The following is a 23,326-nucleotide window of genomic DNA, read 5'->3' as shown; positions in this document are numbered from 1 at the left end:
GATGGGCAATAAATATGACACCCATATTCCATGAATGGATTTAAAAAAAAAACCTGAAGGCTGTTTACATATAAGCATTGTCAAGGAGGTACAGAATTTTTCAGGTGCAGAAACTCTAGCATGGAAACCACAGCTGCTTTCCAACCTTTTGTGGCCTTGTCCATCAAGCATGTGAACTTTGGCTTCAGTCAGGCCATCTGTTGATCTGCACCTGGGGGATGCTGTTATGCACAGAATTTAGTGGTGATGGCCACACCATTCTGGTTTGAGGTTGTCTGTCAGCAGTAACTGATGTCATTATGTCATTTTGTGGGTGTGTAAGTAGCTGTAGCATCCTTACTTCTACATTCAGTTCCTCTCGTCTTAAAGACTGGAATTCCAATAGCCTTCTGGATTTTGTGCTATTTCTGCTATTATGACTCATGGACTAGAATACCTGGTTCCCTCTGCAGCTTAGAATTTTGTAGTTGTTCGCTATTTAAACAGTATACTACCTTTTATTCTTTCCACCAAAGTGAACAACTTTGTAATTTCCTGCATTTTCCCCATATTCCAAATTTGTGCCCAGCCAGCTTTTCTCAGTCTGCACCTTCAATCTGTGGGCTTCATGTACTTTCCTACCTCTGTCATCTGCAAATCTAGCCTTCATACCTTTGATTCACTTATTGTGCTGTTGATATACAGAAGATCCTTGATGATCCAAAGGACATGGGCGGGATATATTTTGTTCAGTTAATTGAATTCCAGATAATTGAATGCTGGATAGCCATAGTTTAGCCGAGCATCAGGACGTTGCGATCTTGCCAGATAATTCGATATTCAGCTAATCGAATGCTAGATAATTGAGGTTCCTCTGTAAATTGTAAAATATTGAGCTCCCAATATAGACCCTACAGGATCCAACTTGTCACATCCTACTGACCTGAAGGAAGGCCATTTATGGCGGCATGGTAGCTCAATGGTTAGCACTGCTGCCTCACAGTGCCAGGGACTCTGGTTCACTTCCATTTTCAGGCGACTGTATGGAGTTTGCACGTTTGCCCTGTGTCTGCGTGGGTTTTTGGATTGCCTGGTTGCATCCCCAGAGTCCATACATATGCAGGTTAGGTGGATTGGCCCTGCTAAATCACCTGTTGAGTCCAAGGTTGTGCATGGTAGATGAATTAGCCATGGGGGATGCAGGGTTACAGGGATTGGGTAAGGGGTATGGATCTGTGGGTTGGTGTGGACTTGATGGGTTGATGAATGGTCTGCTTCCACACTGTAGGTATTTTGTGATTGTGATTTTAGTTCTTTTGTAAGCCAGCCATCAGGACTGGAAACTTTTCAAACTACAGCTCCGTTACTTTGCACAATGTCATTTCTCTGGTGATTTATCTCTCCACTCTGCCTGTATCCTCGATGAAGGGCTTTTGCCCGAAACATCGATTTTCCTGCTCCTTGGATGCTGCCTGAACTGCTGTGCTTTTCCAGCACCGCTCTAATCCAGATTCTTAATTACATCAAGTTCTCCTTGTCTTCCAATCTTCAGATTTATGAATGTTACTGGGAGATTTTATGTATCTATCTTAGTGAAGATAAAAGCAAAATATTTATTCATTATGTTGGCCACTTTTTTTATCGCTCCAGAGAATCAACATTCATTTTAGGTACCAATAGAAACTCTTGCTATATCTGCTTTTACATTAGTTAATTTAGTTGACTTCCTCTCATGGTCTAATTTGTTTGTCCCAATTCATCATTTAGCCATTTTCTGCCATTCTTTATAGTCTGACCTAACCCTTGTCTTTGAATAGTTATATACTATTCCTCAAGTTTGATGCTTCCTGAATTCTTCTTTAATCCTGGATGGTGGTTCTCCCCTCTGGAATTTTTCAGTCTTGTAGGAATGCACTTCTGAGAATTCCGAAATATTCCTTTAAATATCTTCTGATCTATCAGCTAGCCTAATATCCCAATTCGCTTTTGCGAACTCCACTTTCTTACCCACCTAGTTACCCTTGTTTTAAATTTAAAACGTGATCTTGGTCCCGCTCCTCCCCCTTCAAACCTGTAAGTAAATGTTTAATCACTACTACCTAAAGTTACCTTTACTCTGTGATTGTTAATCCCTTTACAGAATAGGAAGACTGATAAAACTTGCTCTCTGGTAGTAGAACATGCTGCTCTCAGAAACTATCTTGAAAGCATTCCAGGAACTTTTCATTGAAGCTATTACAATCAAACCTGAAGTTTCTAGTTTATGTGTAGATCAAAATCTTTTGTAATTATTGTCTCTTTATCACAAGTGCCCAATATTTCTTCTAGTGTGTATCTTCCTTTTTTTGTGTTTTACAGTTTGGGACTTGTAGATCATACCTACTAGTGACGTTTTTCCCCTACTATTCCTCATCCCCACATTTTAATGTCTTTTGGAAATCCAAGTGCATCTGAGTTCTTCTTTTTGCCCAGGTGCTTGTTACTCCTTCAAAGAATTCAACTAAATTAATTATACACCGCTTTCCTTTCTCAAAACTGTTAATTGAGCCTGGTCACTTCAGGATTTCTGTATATCCTCCTATAATCTTCTTAATATTGGATTCTAGTAATTTCTTTGTGACAGATATTAGGTTAAATTGATTAGTTTTTCTGATTTTTCGTTGTCCTTTCTTGAGTAAAGGTGTTTTCTTAGCTATTTTCCAATCTTATAGAACCCTTCCAGAATCTAAAGTTTTAGAAGATTGCAATGAATGCCTCTGATATCTCTGCAACCACTTTAAATAAAGTTCCAGATTGCAGGTGATCAGATCAGAAAGATCTTGACAATTTTTTAGTTGAAATAGTTTTCCCAGTACTTTTTATCCTGGTGTTGGCGGTTGTTTCAAGTTCTTCTCTGTCCTTTTGACCTCAGATTTTCAAGTATCTTTGGAAACTCTTTTGCAATATAGACAAAAAAATGTTCAGCACTCCTGTTTACTTTTTAATCTCATTCAGTGTCCCAGATATGTTCTTTTTTTTTTGCTTCATTTGATGTGGAGCGTGCTCTCAGGCCAATATTTGCTGCCCATCCCTAATCAACCTTGGACTGAGTGGTATACTAGGCTACTTCATAGGCCTGATGAATTGGCCACATCTGTGTGGGTCCGAATTGTGTAACGACCAGACTAGATAAGGATGGTAGATCTCCTTTCAGAACCCAAGGATAAGGAGGATAGATCTCCTTTCATAACCCAAGTCTGGACCTCTGGCTTTCGTGCCCAGTGATGCCACCATCTCTAGTTTTGGAAGAGCGTTGAAATTTTCTCTTGCTTTAATTAAAAGATGTGAAACATTTTGAACTCTAGTAGATATGCCTATTAATAACAATAGATAGTTAATTTATAACATTTGATGCATATGATTGTTTAAGATCAAGCAATTTTTATCAAGTGTTAGATCAAATATTTGTACTGTCTCTGACAATTAAATTACCTGTGCTTAATTTGTAGGCATAGTACTTGTCCAAGCCTTGTCAATTCATGATATGTGTAATCTGCTTGGAAATGAACATTATATCTAGAGGGGTAGTCCTTCAAGAATGACACTCATTGTTTTTACATTCAAGATAAGAGAATTATTGAATTACGTTAATTATACAATTGGATTCTATCTCAATTCAACATTTCTATGAGCAGAAATTGCTTCAAACTGGGATCAGAATGGCCTGACCAGTTCTCTTCATTCAGTTCACTCACTTGCATATGTAGATCATTGAGTAAACCAGGACTCTGATTGCCATGCACTGTGATTACTTAAAATACCTTTTTGGGCTTTTTGTATTTTAATCAGGAAAATGTTTTAATACGTAACAGTGGTAACTTAACAAACACATATTTGGCTTTAGCCTGGAAAATGTGGTTTTTAAATATATTTGATTCCATTAGTTCAGAAACCTGGGGAAGAAGTTGAATATGTCCATGCTTTTAAAGAGAATGGTTTATTGACGACGTCATTTCAATTATGTGGTGGAAGTCTGAGCTGTACATGTGGCGTTGTAAGGAAATTCGCCACTTAGTTTTTAATCTAAAGAATGAATTAAATAATTTTAGGTGCTTACTATTGAGTTACTCAGTGATGATCTGAAGTTAGGACTTCTTTTCTGAACCAAGTGTATATAGAGTGAATTATCTGCCTAAATCTGCTGATCAGGATTGGAAACTCAATTTCTGATCTTGATCTAGTATTAAAAGCAAACAGTTAGCTTTGAGAGCTCCTTAATAATATCTCTTGAGGTAAGGTCCTTCTCTGATAGTTTTTTTTAGGCAGCCAGTTATCTAAGGCAGTTAATCTGCACTCTTTGTTTAGTCTTGATGGTATCTATAGTGATCACCTAATTCGGGTTGAATTTCAGTTTGCATACAAAACTAATTATTAAATGTGGTTCATGACTGTATGATGGTTTTGAGATGTCCAATGTAGATCCCGTGTGCTATTCTCTTTTATAGATACAAAGCATAAGAAATTACCTGCCTGTCAGCATTTCTTCAACCAAAACCACCAAAAACATGTTATCTGGTTAGTTGTTTGTGAGATGTTGCTCTGTACAAAATGAATGTCACATCTTTTATAACTTGGTTACAAAGCACTTTAAGATATCCGAAGTAACTATGTTACATGCATGCAGTTCTTTCTTTCTTCTAGCTGTGCAGTCAAAGCTGAAGAATTCCATTCTAATAATTGATGAAAATTATTTTTTTTTTCATTAGTTGTATATGTATCAGCTGTTCCGGAGTTTAGCATACATCCATTCCTTTGGAATTTGCCATCGGGATATTAAACCACAGAATCTACTGCTTGATCCTGAAACAGCTGTCCTAAAACTCTGTGACTTTGGAAGGTGAGTTTCTTTTTTTAATTTCATGCATATGAATGTTGTTGGCAAGATTAGGACTTGTTGCTAATCCCTAATTACTCTGGAGGAGGGAGCGAGGAGGTGGAGAGTGATGGTGAACTGTTGCCTTGGACTGCTTCAGCTCATATGACATAGGTGCTCAGTGTTATTTAGAGGGGAATTTCAGGACTTTGAGTTAGTGACAGTGGAAGAACAAGTATGTAGTTCGAAATCAAGTTAGTATGTGATTTGGAAGGGAAATTGGAGGTGGCTGTATTCTGCTGCCTTTTGTCTGTTTTAAATGGTGGATGTTGCTCGTTTGGAATGTACTATCGAAACAAGCTTGGTGAGTTACAGCAATGCATCTTAATGGTTCGAACTGCTACTAGTGGAAGAAGTGGATGTTTAAGCCAAAGAAGCAGATGTTTGTTTGTTTTTGTTTTGACCTGATGGTGTCAAGCTGCTTGTGTTATTGGAAGTGTAATCATCCAGGCATGTGGAGAGTATCCCATCAATCTGATTTGTCTTTTAAATGGTGGATATTATTGGCAAGTCAGACAGTGAGTTACTTCAGTTCAACAACTTCAACCACTTATCATTTGGCTTCAGTTGGTGCAGTGATTGGCATTGTTCAGTTTTTCTTTGGCTCCTTCATGCCATGTTGCAGCATTTAACATTTAAACTCCTCTGGAGTTTTGTTCTTCCTTAATGTTTGAACTAAGGTTAGAATGTTATCTGGAGTGCTGATGTTTACTAAGCCAATGCAGCAGCTACTTGATTGTGTCTCTGCCTATAAATTGTGAAGGCCTCAATTTTCAGATTGTGTTGCTAGCAGTTTTCTGCAGACCCAACTCCCCTTCCACTGGATCTTGTTGTTGTGCTACCCATTGATTCTGTCTGAAAAGTATATGTGTGAATATTTCAGTTGGGAGCAAGGTCAAACCTGGCATTACAACACCAACCTTTTACTCCTACCTCAACATGTACAATCAAATCACTTGTTATGTTCAATATCTAGGTTCTGACATAAAAATGACAGTAGTACAAAGTGCTGTAGATTCATTATCAACTGTGTAGCTGAATTCTGTAGGAAGCAATGCATTCAAAACAGGTGAGAACAAGATTTAAGGTCATAAAGGGATAACACTTTCTATTCAAAAGTACGTTACAGAATTGTGGAAAGTAGCCTTTTCTGTGAAATTCTGTTTTGCTGTTCAATATTGGATTGTGCAAGATTGTTTAAGAATTGCATAGAATTCACAGTTCAGGAATAGGCCATCCAGCACAAGTGGTTATGCAGGTCATCATTCTAATCATTTCTCTGCGTTACTTTTCAATTTATTAGTGACCATCTTATTTCTGGCTCCTAATTTTGGGCTCCAAACAAATGGAGTGCTCTTTCTTAACCTGCATTGTGTCAAGCCTATCTTTGGACTACCCCACAGCTTTCGTTTTTCTTGAGAAAAGCCCTAGTCTGTTCAATATTTCCAGTATGACTCTTGTCAATTGTTTTTCACATCAACTCCAATATTTCTAACCAAGACTATATTACGTGCCACCTTTCTACTTTTCATAGTCATTTAGCATTTTAAACAGGCTCTTCACCCCACCATGTCTATAGTGACTAACAAACCCCAAACTATACTAATCCTTTTACCTGCATATGGTCCATAGCTTACAATGCCTTGGCAGTTCCTTCTTAAGTGTTGCAAGAGTACTTGCCTTACCACCCCCTCAAGCAGCATGTTCCACATGCGCTGATCTCTGATTTGTTCTTACAATCTACCATCTCTCATGGTTTTGAGTACCTCTGATCTTTTCTTACCACCACCTGTTCCAAGGAAAACAAACCCAGCTTATCCAGTCTGTCCTCAACTGAATCTTTTCATCCCAAGTAACTTGGTGGTGAATCTCCTCTGTACCCCCTCCCAGTGCAATCACATATTTCTGATGATGTTGAAAATGGAATTAGATGCTGATTCTATCTATGGAATGTTGGATGCCCCTATATATTTCCTAACTTCAAGGATAAGTTGATTGGTACAGTATAAGCGCTTAATGAATTCTTTGCTAATTAAGTTGAACAGTATCAAATGGAATGTTTCTAAACTTTACACATTAAGCAGTAACATATTACTTCAAAGTTTAGCTGAATGAATGATAAAATACCTTCTCCAGTGATTCAGTAATATTTTAGATCATCCCTGAATAATGCTCCCCCTCTCTGTAAAGACACGTCTTAAAGGCTAGTCAGTGATTCAGAAGTAATTGAATGAAGTCCAAACTTTTTAAATTCCTTTGTAAAAGCTAATAATGGGTTTACTGTTTAATGGGTTTTTGAGCTATTGCGCTTAATGTTTGACAAATAATTATGAACCAAGAACATGAGCTGTTTTAAATATGAACATGACACACTGGGCATTTTACTATAAAGCTTTATGCTTAAAATCAGAATTGATTGATGTGGTTACTTACTTTACACAACTTTGTTTTTAGATTCTTTGCTGTAGCTTTGCAAGAATACTCTTCCCCAGTATGATTTCACGTACTGATAACCATATGGTTTAGTCTGTAGAATGGTTATTTTCTTCACATCATGGTCTTGATTGATTTATACTGAGATCCTTCAGACTTAAAGCATTCACCTGAGTTTTGCTTTAATGCTGTGGGTTCAAGTCTGTCTTCAGCAAATTGGATTATATGCTCAAGTTGACAAAGTACTGGAATGATGCATTCACTGTTGATGGGTCCAATCTTTCTTAATGAGACATTTGAACCCCTCAGTTTAGATAGAAAATAATGCAAACTATCCATGGTGTTCTGGCCAGTGTGTATCCTCAACCAACAGTACCAGTGAAGAGATTATTTTATCATTATTCTCATTGTGCACAAGGTCCATAAGCAATATTGAGATGTATTACATCCCAACAAAATGGCATTTTGTCTTAAATCCGTTGTTTCCTTTGGATTTTCTTTTCCAGTGCTATTTTAAGGGACTACCAACTATCATAATGCTGCAGTGCATCTTGTAAATGTACATACTGCTGAAACATGGATACATGTTAATAGTGGATGTTTAAGATAGTGGTTGACGTGTGCTCAATACTTCTAAAGCAAAGTATTTGAAAGTCATGAAAAATGGTCTGTAAATGTAGATTCTAAAACCAAAGTCTCTTTTTTCTACAATAATAGTTTTTTGGACAACAAGTTTTGTAGCTGTGCAGTTGGAAATTGAAAATATCAGTAGTTTAACTTTGAATGAAGCCATCATCTACAGTAATATCTTTGTAGTTGTGGCTCATATTTTGCAGACAGAGATGCAACCAAGCTATGAGGTAACGCTTAGTTGTTGTAACAGTTTACGTAACACACAAACTGCCTTAAGGGCTCTTGTAACACAGTAGTACTGGCCATTTGGGCCAGTGGATTTGGGACCAATGCCCAAATGTAGGGACACTACATGCTCCAGAGGTGTGCTATAACGCGTCTGAACAGGTTAATTTAAAAATATCATCATTTGCACTGCTTTGAATTAAGAAGTTTGTCCGGCCATGTATTATTTCATGAACTGCGTGCACAGCTTTTTTTTTGTAAATTGGTTTACAGGCTGAGAGTATCACTGTCAAGGCCAGCATTTGTTTTCCTTTAGAAGTTGATGTTGAGCAAGAATTCTGAAACCACTGCAGATCCTGTATGCATTGTTGAGAAAGGTGCCCTTTGACCCAATGACAGTGAAGGAACAGCAATATGTTTGCAAGTTTGAAATGGGAAGGGAGGGGGTGTTTTTCCCATGCTCCTTCTGCCCTTGTTCTTCGAAGCGATAGAAGTCACAGGCTTGCAAGAGATATCAAAGGAATCATGAGTTGCTGCAGTCTAAAGGAAATGAATGTTTAAGGTGAAGTGATTAGAGTCATAGAGCATAGAAACCAGCCCTTCACCCCAACATGTCTTGGTGACCAACAAACACCAAACTACACTAATCCCATTTACTGACAGTCCATAGCCTACTATGCCCTGGCATTTTAAGTACACATCCAGTTGCTGCTTAAATATTGTAAGTGTACTTGTCTCCATCATCACCATCTCAGGCAGTTTGTTCCATATGTCTGTCACCTGACAGGTGAAAAGCATTTTCCTCCGATTCCCCCTAAATCACTTATCGCTACTCTTGTCCAAGGCCAGAGGGCATAAGGTTATGTTTGCCATAGGGAAGAAATTCTTGCAGTCTATTGCCTATGTCTTTCATTTTGTATCCCTCAATCAGTTCCCTTCCCAGCCTCCTCTATTCCAAGGAAGACAAACCCAGTCAAATCTGTCTCTCCTCATAACTGAGACTTTTTTCATCCAAAGCAACATCTTGGTGGATATCCTCTGCTCCTCCTGTGTAATCATGCCTATCCGCTAGTGTGGTGACCAGAACTGCCGGCAGTGCTCAAACTGTGGCAAAACCAATGTTTTGTAAACTTTTAACAATATTTCTTTAGCCAGGGCACAGAATATAAGAATGATGCCAAGCATCCAGTATGCTGCCTTCACTCATCATGTCTATCTGTGCTGATACCTTCAGGGATGTAAGGACTTGTACATCATGATCCCTTTGTTCCTCAGTACCTCTTTGGGGCCTACCACTCACTGTGTATTAGACCTACTAAATTCCATATGCCATTGCTGTGTCTAATTTACCACCTTGATTGATGTCAGACTACCCTGAGACCATCCTCCTCACTATCAACAGTGCCACCAATTTTTTGTCATCTGCAAACTTGCTAATAATACCTTCTCTAGGTCCGTATCCAAGTCAGTAATCTATATAATATCAGCAAGGGTCCCAACACTGAAACCTGTGGTACCCTGCTGGTCACAAGCTTCCAATTACAGAAACAGTCCTCACCCATTCCCTATTTGCGTGTTAGTTTTGCATCCAATTTGCCTTGGAGTCCATGGCTCTTGTTTTTTGGATGACACTTGCATGTGGGACCTTGTCAAAGACCTTACTGAAGTCCATTCAGACTGCATCAACTGCAATGTATTTGGTGTCTTTTTCAAATAACACACAATTAAATTAGATAGGATCTCCCACTAACAAATCAGCACTGACTATCCCTGATCAATTCCTTGCCTTCCCAAGTATTGATTAATCCTTCAGTTTTTATTCCCAATAATTTTTCGACCACTCTTGTCAAATTAAGTGATCTGTAATTGCCTTGCTTATCCCCCGCCCTCTTTGATCAAAGGAATCACTACCCTCCAATCATCTGGCACTTTACCTGTAGCCAGCAAAGTATTAATATATCCTCCAGGGCCTCAACAATCTCCTCCGTTGTCACCCATAACAGCCTGAGAGGAGCTCCTTTTATTAATCTAAAATTTTCTAGAATCTCTCAAAACCAACTGAAATCCCCACCTGCAGTGAATTTCTCCTTTGAACACAAATGAGAAATCTTCATTTAAGACTTCAACCATATCCACTCTCTCCACACACGTTGCCCCTTTTGCTTCTAATTGGTCACACTCTGTCCCTGGGAATCTTCTTACTCTTTAGTTTACATATAAAATGCCTTGGGGTTTTCCTTGTTCCAATCTCAAGATGTTTTGTGGCTCTCCTCATATCTTAATTTTTTCAATCAACCACCTACACCTTCTGTACATTTGAAGGTCCTCCCCTGTTTTTAGCGTGCTGCACTTGACATATGACTTGTTGTCTTTGTCAAACACTCCCCCATTACATCAAGGATTCTCTGTCTTTCCCTCCTTGCCCTGAGGAGGAATACACTGACCCTGAATTCTGTATACTATTACTGCTTACCTGCACATAACTGCTCCCGATCATTATTTGTCAGATCCTAACTATTGACATTGCCTTTCCCCAGTTGAGGCACTTAACTTCTGCCTTATCCTTATCCCTTCAATAATGACTTTGAAATTTAGTGGTATGATCACTATCCCCAACATACTCACCCACTGAAACTTCAGCCACTTGACATGCTTCATTCCATAGGATTAGGTCTATCACTGCCAATATCTATGAAGAGTGTGAACTGTTTATCAATGGGCTGCTTTGCCTAATTATATTGAGCTGTTTCTGTGGAGCTATATTCCTCCAAGTAAATGGAAGGTTCTCAACCATACTTGTAACTGGGAGAAAGTGAGGACTGCAGATGCTGGAGGTCAGAGCTGAATGTGTTGCTGGAAAAGCGCAGCAGGTCAGGCAGCATCCAAGGAGCAGGAGAATGGATGTTTCGGGCATGAGCCCCCCTTCAGGAATCATTCCTGAAGAAGGGCTCATGTCCGAAATGTCGATTCTCCTGCACCTTGGATGCTGCCTGTCCTGTTGCGCTTTTCCAGCAACACATTTTCATACTTGTAACTGGTTTGGCTTAGTTTGACAAGTTACTTATTGCAAAATACATAGTCGCTGACCCATTCTTGTAACCATTATATTTTCATGGCAGGTCCATTATGTTTTTGGCCAAGGGTGATCCATGCAAATTCAATCATTTTGCTAATAGAGCTATCAGGGAATGATATTGGAATTCCTTGTCAAGAAGAGATGCCTATTAGTCATGTGATATGAATGTTATTTGCACTTATCAGATCAAGATGAATGTTGATCCAGATCTTGCTGCGTAAGGGCAGGGACCGCTTCATTATCTGTGGAGTTTTAAACGGATCTGAGCACTAGTGAGCCATTTCCACTTTTAAACTTATGATGAGGAAAATTGCATGGAATATAAGGTGAGCTGATAAGGTAGATACAGAACTAGTTTAGTCACAGAATAGCAGTGGAAGGGTCTTTTTCTGACTGGCAATCTAAGACTTGGTGTTCCACAAGGATCAGTATGTGTATATGAATAATTTGGAGGAGAATATGGTGACCTGATTAGTAAGTTTGCGGGCAACATAGATTGAATGAACTGTCCATAGTGAGGAGGATTGGCAGAGGATAAAGCAGGATATAATTAGCTGGAGAAATGGCAGATGAAGTTTAATTTGGACAAATGCAAGGTGATGCATTTTGGGAGATCTAATGCAGGAGGGAAGTATATAGTAACTGGCAGAACCAATGGTGACATCGATGTACAGATCCATAGTTCTCTGAAGTGGAAATACAAGTGAATGTGGTAGTCAAGAATGCATACAGCATATTTGCCTTCATGGGCAAGGGTATAGAGAATAAAATTAGCAAGTCATGTTGCAGCTGTAGAGAACTTCAATTAGCCTGTGTTTAGAATATTATGTGCCGTTCTGGTCATCACACTACCAGAAGAATGTGCAGGCTTTGGGGAGGTTGCAGAAATGGTTTGCTAAGATGTTGCCTGGTTTAAAGGGTACTAGCTATGAGGAGAGATTCAACAAACTTGAATGTCAAAGGATGAAGGCTGACCTGATAGCTTACAAAATAATGAGAAGCGTGGATAAAATGGGTAGTCTGTCTTTTTCCTAGGGTAGAAATGTTAATTACGAGGGGCCATCGATTTAAGGTAAAAAGGGGATAAGTTTTTTTTTCCCCCCTTTTTAGAGTGTGGGGAGTGTCTGCAATGCATTGCCAGAGGTGGTGGTGGAGGCGGATACAATAGTAATGATTAATCTTGACAGACATGATTAGGCAGGGAATACTGGGGCATAGAGACAAAAGGTTTTTAGTTTAGAAAGGCATCATTTGTTGGTGCAGTTTTGGTGTGCTGAACAGACTTTTCCTGTGCTATACTGTTCTTTGTTCTTTGCAGCAGCTGATGATGTTTGTGCCTAGAATACTGTGCTGAGAAGGCCAGCAGCAGTGTGTTGGAGCTCAGGAGATTGACCCAGAACAACAAGAGATATCTTTGTTTTATACTAAGGATGACTCCAGCCAGCTGAGAATTTTCACCCAATTCTCATTCATATCAATTTTGCTTGGACTCCTTGATTCCATGGTTTGTTAAATGCTGCCTATATCACTTTTAGAACGATTATTTGTTCCATCTTTTGAGCCAAGGCTGTAGCCAGATAGTCCTGGTAGAACTCAAACTGCTCACCCATCACGTTTATTGCTGTGTCAATGCCCAACGATAGCTCTGATAACCATTCATTTCCATCATAGAGATGTACAGCATAGAAACAAACCCTTCAGTCCAACTCGTCCATGTCGACCAGATATCCCAACCCAAGCTAGTCCCATCCAGATGCCCTTTAAATATTGCAAATGTACTTTCGTCTTCTCCACCTCCTCCTCCATCTCCATCTCCACCTCCTCCATCTCCATGAAAAGTTGCCCCTTAAGTCTCCTTTTTTTTAATCTTTCCCCTCTCACCATAAACCTATGCCCTCTAGTTCTGAACTCTCCCACCCCAGGGAAAAGATCTTGCCTATTTACACTGTCCATGTCCCTCATGAGTTTATAAACCTCTACAAGATCACCCCATGGTCTCCAACACTCTAGGGAAAACAGCCCTAGCCTATTCAACCTCTCCCTATAGCTCAAATCCTCCAACCCAGGCAACATCCTTTAAATTTTTTCCAAACCCTTTCAAATTTCACAACATCCTTCCGATAGGAAGGAAACCAGAATTGCACGCCATATTCCAACAGTGGCCTAACCAAGACCCTGTACAGCTGCAACATCACCTCCCAACTCCTGTACTCCATACTCTTGACCAATAAAGGAAAGCATACCAAATGCCACCTTCACTATTGTATCCACGATTGCGATTAGGGTTGAGAATGAGGTGCTGAAAAAGCATAGCAGGTCAGGCAGTATTCAAGGGGCAGGATAATCGATGTTTTGGGCATAAGTCCTTCCTCAGGGATGAGGCTTGTGGGCCGGGTGCTGAGAGATAAATGGAAGGGTGGTGGAGGTGGTGGTAGTGGAAGATGGCTAAGAATGCAATAGGAAAACGAAGGAGAGGAAGGTGGAGCGGCTAGGTGGGAAAGGTGAAGGATAGGTCAGGAGGGCGGTGCCGAGTTGGAGGCTTGGGACTGGGATAATGTAGGGGGAGGGGAAGTAAGGAAATTGATTAAATTCACATTGATTCCGTGTGGTTGCAAGGTTCCAAGGCGGAATGCATGTCCTTGGGGTAGTTGAAGTATTCAGCCACAAGGTGATGGGGTTGGTTGGTGTGAGTATCCCAGAGTTGTTCTCTGAAATATTCCACAAGTTGGCATCCTGTCTCCCCAATGCAGAGAAGACCATATCGGGTGCAATGGATATAATAGATGACATTGGAAGAAGTAAATTTGTCACATGTGCCTGATGATTGAGAGGAGACTGGATTTTTTCTAGTCTTTGTGAACAGGACTAAATGAGGAAAGTTTCCACTTTAATGGGTAGATGCCAGTATTCCAGCTGTACTAAACAGCTGATGTGCTACTAAGTCTGATTGTAAGTCTTCAGTGCTGCCACTGGGATGGTGAGAGACTCATGGGTTTTGCTGTATGCAGTGAGCTCAGCCTCTACTTGATGTAGAGTCATAGAAGATAGGAACAGGAGTAGGCCATTCAGTATTATCGTGGCTGATCAAAATTCAGACCCTATTCTGCTCTCCACCCTTACCCTTGATCCCTTTAGCCATGAGAGCTATATATACACCTCCTCTTTGAAAGCACATAATATTTTGGCCTCAGCACTTTATAGCAGGCTCAACACTCTGGGTGAAGAAATTTCTCCTACTCTGTCTTAAAATGTTTAACCCCTCATTCAGTGACCCTGGTCTGGACTTATCCACTATCAGGAACATCCTTCCTGCATCTAACCTGTTTAATCATGTTAGAATTTTATAGGTTTCTGAGATCCTCCCCCTCATTCTTAAATTCCAATGAATACAATCCTAACTGACTCAACTTGGGGTAACCTCCGATAAGGAGATTGGAACTGTATACTGAGGTGGCATCATCAACGCCTTGTATAATTGCAGTCAGATATCTTTGTTCCTGTACTCAAATTTTCTCACTATGAAGGCTGAGGTTCAGTTTACCTTCTTTGCTACCTGCACACTTACTTCCAGTGACTGTTGCACCTAACAAATATGCCCCTCTCTCAATTTGCAGCCATTCAAATAATAATTTGCCTTCCTGCTTTATACCGTATCTGCCATGCATTTGCCCACTCAATCAGCCTGTCCAAATCACACTGCAACATTTCTGCATCCTCCTTACAGCGATCACTTCCACTCAGCTTTGTGTCGTCTGCAAATTTTGAGATGTTACATTTAGTTCCCACATCTAAATCATTCAAGATATAGCTGGGGACCTAGTAATGATCCCTGTGGTACTCCACTACCTTCTGCTTGCTGTTCAGAAACAAGACCCATTTATTTCAACTGTTTCATGTCTGCTAACCATTTTTCTTTCCATCTCCATGCACTATTCCCAGTCCCATGCACTTTGATTTACACATTAATCTCTTCCGTGAGTTCTGTCAAATAGTCCAAATAAACTACATCCTCTGGCTCCCCTGATTATCCTTGAAGAATTTCAGTAGATTTGTAAATCCATGCTGACTGTGTATGATTCTAGCATAGTTTTCTAAGTGCTCTGCTATAAAATCCTTGATAATTAGATTACTTACAGTGTGGAAACAGGCCCTTCGGCCCAACAAGTCCACACCGACCCGCCGAAGCGCAACCCACCCATACCCCTACATTTACCCCTTACCTAACACTACGGGCAATTTAGCATGGCCAATTCACCTGACCCACACATCTTTGGACTGTGGGAGGAAACCGGAGCACCCGGAGGAAACCCACGCAGACACGGGGAGAACGTGCAAACTCCACACAGTCAGTCGCCTGAGTCGGGAATTGAACCCGGGTCTCAGGCGCTGTGAGGCAGCAGTGCTAACCACTGTGCCACTGTGCCGCCCACAAATGGTCTCTAGCATCTTGTCCGCTACTGACTTTAGACTCACTGGTGTATAATTTGCGGTTTTCTGTGTCCCTTTTTAATTAGTGGGACTATTTTAGTTATATTAGCTAAAGAATTTTAGAAGATGAGCACCAATGCATCCACTGTTTCTAGAGCCACTTTAGTCTGGGATGTAGGTTATCAGGCTCTGGGGATTTAACAGCCTTTAATCCTACGCATTTCTCCAACAGCATTTTTCTACTAATATAGATTTGCTTCAATTCCTCTTCTCTCTAAACCCGTGTTCCCCATCACTTGATTAATACGTGAATTGAGTTAAATGAGCTGAAGACTGGTATTTTTGTGATGCTCAGGATCTCTGGAGAAGACCAGGATGGATTATAAAATCTGGTCAAGATGATTGGAAATGCTTCAATCTTGCCTTTTGCTCTGATGCAAATAGCTTTGCCATAAAGATTGAATGTTTGCATAACCATCTCCTGTTTTTCAATTGTCCACCATTCATATCTGATGTGACAGGTTTGAAGATTAGGTCCTGACAACTCTAGTCCAATGCACAAATATTGCTGGTGCTGAATTCAATGCCATGTGCCTTCATTTGTTAAACTAGCCAAGATTATTGTTCGTATTTTCTGTTTCAGATTTCCAATATCCAATGGATTTTGGCTTTACTTTAATTCTTTTGTAGACATAGGGCTATGATGGACAAAGTGTAATGCAATTGTCAACCAGTTATGAGTGTATGAAACAGTTACCGATACCTCTGATAGGAGCAGGATCAATCTGTGTGAAATGATTGTCATTTTTAACAGAAATTGTTGACTGTAGAACATCTCGTGGCTTTTTCTTGTACTTTTTCTCTCCGTTCCCTTTTTTTTTTGAAATTATTTGGTTACATTGATTGGTTTGGTTCCATAAAAGGCTTTTTAAGATTCAAGTGCTAGATTTTGTATCAAATCAGGGATTTTGGAAAGCACCATAACACATTATTGCTTCTTCCTGTGAAACACCTGTTTCTCTGCAAAACTTCATGTTAGCTACAGTTTGCCTTAATCAATGTTAGACCATGCTGTAATTGAACATTTCACCTAAGGCCTTTGAAACTCTTGCTGTTCTGCTACACAGATGGCCATCTGCAACCTAGTATGCCACCTGGTGTAGAAAAATGTTCACATTTCAAACTCTGATATGAAATAGTCTGAGTTTTAAAATTGTAGGTTTGGAACAACAGTAAAATTGCTGAAATATTGAACCCCAAAATCTCTCTCCAAGCTGTAATTTCATAATGTGCATTTCAATACTGAATCTTTGGAAATGTATGCTAAAGATTGAAATGTTTGCAGTAATTTGCAGCTACTGTAATAAATTTTTAATTTTCATGTCTCGCAGTTAGATTTTTAACTTAAATATTTGTACGGAATATTCACTTTCTAATTTCTTTTATTTCAGTGCAAAACAATTGGTGCGTGGTGAACCAAATGTTTCTTATATCTGCTCACGGTACTACAGGGCACCGGAGTTGATCTTTGGTGCCACAGATTATACCTCCAGTATAGGTGAGTTTTTTTGGTGTTTTAGTATTTTGAATCTCCAGTCCTCACTTTTTCTCCCAGTTTGTTGGTCTGCATGTTTGATCAGGTCTCTACAACAGCGAGCTTTAAGATTTCTGCATCTTGCTACCTATTTCCTGTGTTACTCATACTACACTTTTTTACAATCCTTTTGAAACTGATTCACTCTTGGGAGTGTTCAGTTCAAAGTGCTTATGCAATGAGGCATTGCTCATAATGTATGAGCAGTAAAAATCTAGTTTCATTGCACAAGAGCCCTGTTCATTATATTGCTTTTAAAATTCAGGATTGTGAATTTGCTTATCAAAGAAATAACTCATTTTAGTCAAATTTTTAAAGTCAAAACTACCAAACACATGTTTTCAAAAAATGGTTTCATTTATGATAAAGTTCCCCTTAGCATATATTAAAATGGAGATAATTTATAGTGATTCAGGGCTCTTACTGTAGAATTAATGGGGCTAGTTTCAGTATGCGAACTTGTACTTTTAGCTCTGATTTTAAAACAATGTTTTGCCATTTTGGGGTTTGCTACTGCCATGAATCTGTGTTTACACATGTCCAGTAGAGGAAATAAATAGACATTAGTAAAATGCTGAAGAGTTTGTGATGTTACATCCAATTGACAAAAAAAAAATTCTTCAAATGCAGTGTTTTCAAACCTACCAGACAAGCAGCAGCATGTAAAAGTACTATAATCTAACAGAGCAGTAACATTTCGGCTGAGCAATGTCTCCTTAAGTACACCCTGGAGATCTGACCTGAAAATGTGGCAATGAATATGGTCATTTTTTTCCACAATTTTAAGTTCAAATATCCTCCAATATGATTGTTATGCTCAAACTTGAAACAGATAGCAAACGGCATAACTAATCAAAGTCCAAGCAAAGTGCTGAACCCAGACTATGCATTTTGCTATTTAAGTCAGAAAACTTTAACTTTCAATTTTTTTAATCATCCTTCATGGATATCAGACACTGTTTGTGAGCCTGTGTTTGGGTGAACTTTTCAATTCTGGATGTGACTTATGCAATAAAAATCTATGAAGGTAAATAGAATACAGGTCTAAGTGAAAATAATCTTTGCCTTTTTCATTAACTTTTAATTAAGTACCTTAAGAATGCCTGTTTGAATTCAGAAATCTGATATGTATTGTTTGAATCTGGAATAACTAGGTTTGAGGTTGGAGTGTGACCAATTTTGTTAGTGCAAGTTCAACATGAGGGGTTTGATTAGTGGTTGTGAAAGATCAAGGAGGCTTGACTCAACCATAGCTAAGATTCTGCCAATTTTCAATCATGTATTTCCTTTATCCCAAATTAACCCTGTGGAGTCAGAGTCCTACAGCATGCAGATAGAGCCTTTGGTCCAATGCGTCCATGCCAACAAAGTTTCCCAAACTAAACTAATTCCATTTGCCTGCGTTTGGCCCATACTCATATATCTGTACAAATGACTTTGAAATATAGTATTGGTTCCTGCATTTACCACATTCTCTGGCAGATTATTATACATACGGGCCACACTGGTGGTGGAGCGGGGAGGAGGATAGGAGTTGCCACTTTCCTCTTTCTCCTCTCATTTCAAACATATGAGCTCCCCTACCTAGGGAAAGGACCTTTGCTATTCAGCTTATCAATGCACTTAATAATTTAATAAATTTCTATAAGGCCATTCTCAACATCTTGTGCTCCAGTGGAGGAAAGGAATCCCAATCTTTACTGTCTATCTATGTAAATTCAAACTCTCCAGTCCTCGCAACATGCTGGTCAATCTTTTCTGAACCCTCTCCAATTTAATAATATCCTTCCTAGATCAAGGTGACCAGAATCATACACAGTACTCCAAAAGTGGCCCACCAATGTCATGTGCAACCTTAACGTGGAATCCCAACTCCTATATTTAGTGATCTAAGCAATGAAGGCGAGCATGCTTAATGTTGCCTTAGACACCCTGTCTGCCTGTGATGCAAGTTTCAAAGAATTATGTACCTGACTATCTAGATCTTTGTTTGACAATACTACCATTAACGGTGTAAATCCTGCCCTTGTCTGTTTGACCAAAATGCAATACCTCGCATCTATCCAAATTAAATTCCATTTGCTGCTCCTCATACAGGTGCAAATATGAAGCAGTCTCCAGGTTTAACTGTTTAGCTCAACAGAATTGGATTTCTTGCATTGTTTCCCTTGAGTGTTGAGTCTTTTTGGAAATTAAAGTTCTGTAGTTGGAAAAACTGATCATTTCAATTGTTTTATATTACTTGGCAGAATAATGTTACAAGCGAAAGGGAACAGTCTGCTGTATCCTAGACTGGCCCAATCAATACAATGAGAAAAGGATCTCAGATTGGACCCAGGATCGATCTAGTGCTGATTATCCATCTTTTAAAAATTATATGGGAGTTAGGTACTGCTGCAAACTTCTCCACTAGAGTGTTTACTAACCTGGTAGCTCTGCATAAGTGCCAAATTAGATCATTTCTGCTAATTGATGACTGCGTGACATAGAGAGAAAGAGATCTGAAATGTTATGTGGCAAGAAAATAAACCATGTTTTTAGATTAACTTATTTTGGATCTAGTTTTCAGATGGTGACTTTGGAGTGTGAATCTCTGTCATTGCTTTGGAAAAGAGTGAAGCACCATCACATTTTTCCCCTCTAGATCTTGTCATTGTTCTAAGTTTAATATAACAGAACTGCTTAATTCTTAATTGTTCTCCACTGTTAATACTATCTGGAATAGTAAGTTTATGAAAGGATGCAAACTGATATCAATTTAGCACTAAATTTCAGAGTGAATCTAAAACTGATTGTGATCACGTTTTTTTAAAAAAAATGTTGTTGCAGTAATGCTGTAAAAAAAAATTAACTGCTTATGTTTACTTTGTAGATGTATGGTCAGCTGGCTGTGTGTTAGCAGAGCTATTGCTAGGACAGCCCATCTTCCCTGGTGACAGTGGTGTTGATCAGCTGGTAGAAATTATAAAGGTATAATTCCAATTCAGTCTATTGTGTGTTTATTTATAAATGGTCCATTTCATCGGTTTACCCCTCTATATACCCCCTCTCTCTTTTTGGCAACCTACTCAATATGTTGCTTCATCAAAGAAAAAAGATGACTCATTACAATGCATTTCTGCAATTATCTGATTATTCAGTTTGACAGGGTGCATTCACTGCTTGTCACTCCTTTTTAAAAAAAAGTCTTGTTACTTCATTCAGCTTTTCCTAATTTGTTACTTGAAGCCTTGAGGTAGTTCTCAGTTGGCTTCACATTGGTGATTTATTTCATGCATGTGGGTGTACTCTTTGAAAATAGTTTAAATGATTTTCTATCCAATTGTGCCATGTGCAAGCAACTTATTTTTCTGTTGGGAGCTGAGCTTTTAATATATTTCAGTCAGTCATGTCTATAACAGCAGTGAGATGATCTGTTTTGATCCCAACCTTCTGATCTTGCTATTACACATGATTGAATTTATTTCAAAGATTACTTGATAACCTAACATCCCTATAGACAACACTAGTATTACATCTTGGTGACCAACTTTTATATGCTAGATACAACAGATTTGAGGATGTTGAACATTAGTGTTCAGTTTGTTAATTATGCCATCCCATGAATTGTATTTGTGCATAATGTTCATCCGATTATACAATACATAAGACTTATTACATTTGTTTCTAGGTCCTGGGAACACCAACAAGAGAGCAAATCAGAGAGATGAATCCCAACTACACTGAGTTCAAATTCCCTCAGATCAAGGCACATCCTTGGACTAAGGTAAGCAAAACAATATTATTTTGACAGTGACTCCAAGCCTTGTTTATTAGGCTAAGAACTGGTAGCAAGCCCAGTTGGGGCTAATTTCTATTATTAACATTTGGCAATCTGACAAAAGAAGCTATCATGAAAACTTTCTTAACCCAAAATAAATAGTTTTTTTAAAACTTCTCCCAAGTAATATAAACCTAAAATATATAACTTAGTTCCTTTTCTTGCCTGATAGAGTTAGAGAATTTTCATTAAGCATTAATGTTGTTTCAGATATTGATACAGCAAATGTGTGTGTCTCAGCCATTAATTCTTGAAACATAAATTGGAAAGGATCCAGATTTGCATTCCATTGTTTTTCAGTTGAGCAGTTTTATTATTATGAATACGAGATTGGCTTTAACCTATGAAACTTAGTTAAAAACATTTTCAGTTGCTGATCATTGCACATGGAGCTTTTGAAAACAATTTCTTGAATTTTAGTTCATTATACTGAAAGCTCGCACAGTTGGGCCAGTACTAGGGAGTTAATTGTTTTTTTAGTCAGTCCTGTAGTCTGATTATGAAATCCTAACTGTGCCCGAAACCACCAGAGACCACTGAATAAATCCACTAAAAATTACATATGCTTTATAATTATATAATTGTTCTCATTGGTAAAAGGAGATAATTTTCAGTGACTGCTGAATGAATATGCCAGCTTATTGTGTAAGAATGGATGACTTGCTATTTGATTAATTGTCATGTGAATGCATAGAAGAAATAAGTAAAAGACAATTTGAGGAAGACATTGAGAAATTGAGACAAGCATAGGGAAAGTTGACATGTGAATATGTCCATTAGCAGTTGAACAGAGGAAGACAAGTGAGTTAGTGAACAAAGTTGTGATCCAGAGAAAAGCATCATGCTACAGCGTCAGCGTTTCACTTGTGTAGCCGCAGCATTGAGTGGGGTGTGGTGAGAGATAAAGAAGAAAGACTTCAGGTCTTACTGATAAGTATTGCCTGATTACTCTGATAATGTCCGTAACTTCATAATTCAAAATCATCCAAAAAGTTTGTTTCTGAGTTGCTTTGTGGTTAATCTATTGAAATAGTGTTGATGCTTCATGATCTTTAAAATAAATATATGCTATTCTCATTATTTCTTATCACTTTCAAATAGTTGTATTATTGTTTTAAGCAGTCCCTTTCTTGATTGAACATGTGCAGATTTGACACCAAATTATTATGGGTATTATTTAATGTTGTCTTAGTCTCAAACTACCATCTTTGCACAGTGTCTTCTGCAACTGCATGTTGGCATATAATAGTACATATAGGGGGTGAAATCTGATATCTGGTCTAATCACCGAGCTGTCAGTGAGTTCCAATAAAATATGCAGCACTGAATTTGAGGTCTTCTGTTAACTGGGAATATACTGCACTCTTCTGGATAAAAGTCCAAAAGCTAAAAATTGTTAAGTTTTAAATATTTCATAATAGACCAAGGAAGCTCGTCATGTATCTAGGCCTTATTTTGTAATGTGATCTTGAGAGTAATGAAGTTAACTGCCTCTTATGAGGCATAAATCTTTCGTATGATCTGGTTATTCTTGCAAATCCATGATTTTTATTAAACTGTCAGTTGAGCATAACTTGAAAACAATTTTCCATAAATATACTAAGATCCCTGGTGATGTGAGGTTTTACTGAATTGTTGTCTGTTCTGTCACAACTCAAAGCACAGACTGAGAAATGACATGTAAACTTTTGTTTAAGGTTCATTCTGCCATTTGTCCTAATATGTATTTTACCCACATTATTGAATGCTGATGGGGATAGCATGAGCAATTGTATTAAATTCATGTCAATGAAGGAAACCTAGAAATTTAAACCATAAGTTTGTATCATGTTTATTTGAACTTGATCAGTGTTTTGTGCATTAAATAGGCATTCAGCTTAGGAAATTGTCTTGAGTATGGTTTTCATATTCTTTGTATGTAGTTCAACCTCCACGTGCTTTTTAGCTTTCTAGAAAATCCAGTTTTATATATGATTATTGTATTTTTCTGCCCAGTTGATATCCTACCATTGCTCAGTTAGTTTCCATGATGCTTCACACTTTCAAAAATTGAGGCAAACATTAAAATACATTCTACGTAGAAGAGTATCATTGGGACATTGCAGCCAAGTTGAATCCTGTCAACATTCGATGGTCATAACATGGTTTCACATGAGTGTCAAGTACCCTAATTGAGCTTCATTTATTGAGATTCCTTCAAAGTCCCTCTTGGATTCAAACCATTTG

General features: G+C 38.6%; 1 protein-coding gene across 1 annotated transcript in view; it reads left to right on the top strand.

Moving 5' to 3' along the window:
* Positions 1-23,326, top strand: part of gsk3ba (glycogen synthase kinase 3 beta, genome duplicate a) — a 178,111-nt gene that overhangs the window by 127,854 nt on the left and 26,931 nt on the right. Inside the window, exons 5-8 of the mRNA XM_060833615.1 lie at positions 4,725-4,855; positions 17,138-17,244; positions 20,153-20,250; positions 20,951-21,046. Of these exons, the coding sequence (XP_060689598.1) occupies positions 4,725-4,855; positions 17,138-17,244; positions 20,153-20,250; positions 20,951-21,046 (432 nt within the window). The remainder of the gene's footprint in view (positions 1-4,724; positions 4,856-17,137; positions 17,245-20,152; positions 20,251-20,950; positions 21,047-23,326) is intronic.

Source organism: Hemiscyllium ocellatum, chromosome 12 (assembly GCF_020745735.1).
Source record: "Hemiscyllium ocellatum isolate sHemOce1 chromosome 12, sHemOce1.pat.X.cur, whole genome shotgun sequence".
Taxonomy (NCBI): domain Eukaryota; kingdom Metazoa; phylum Chordata; class Chondrichthyes; order Orectolobiformes; family Hemiscylliidae; genus Hemiscyllium; species Hemiscyllium ocellatum.
This window is presented reverse-complemented; position numbering and strand designations above follow the sequence as displayed.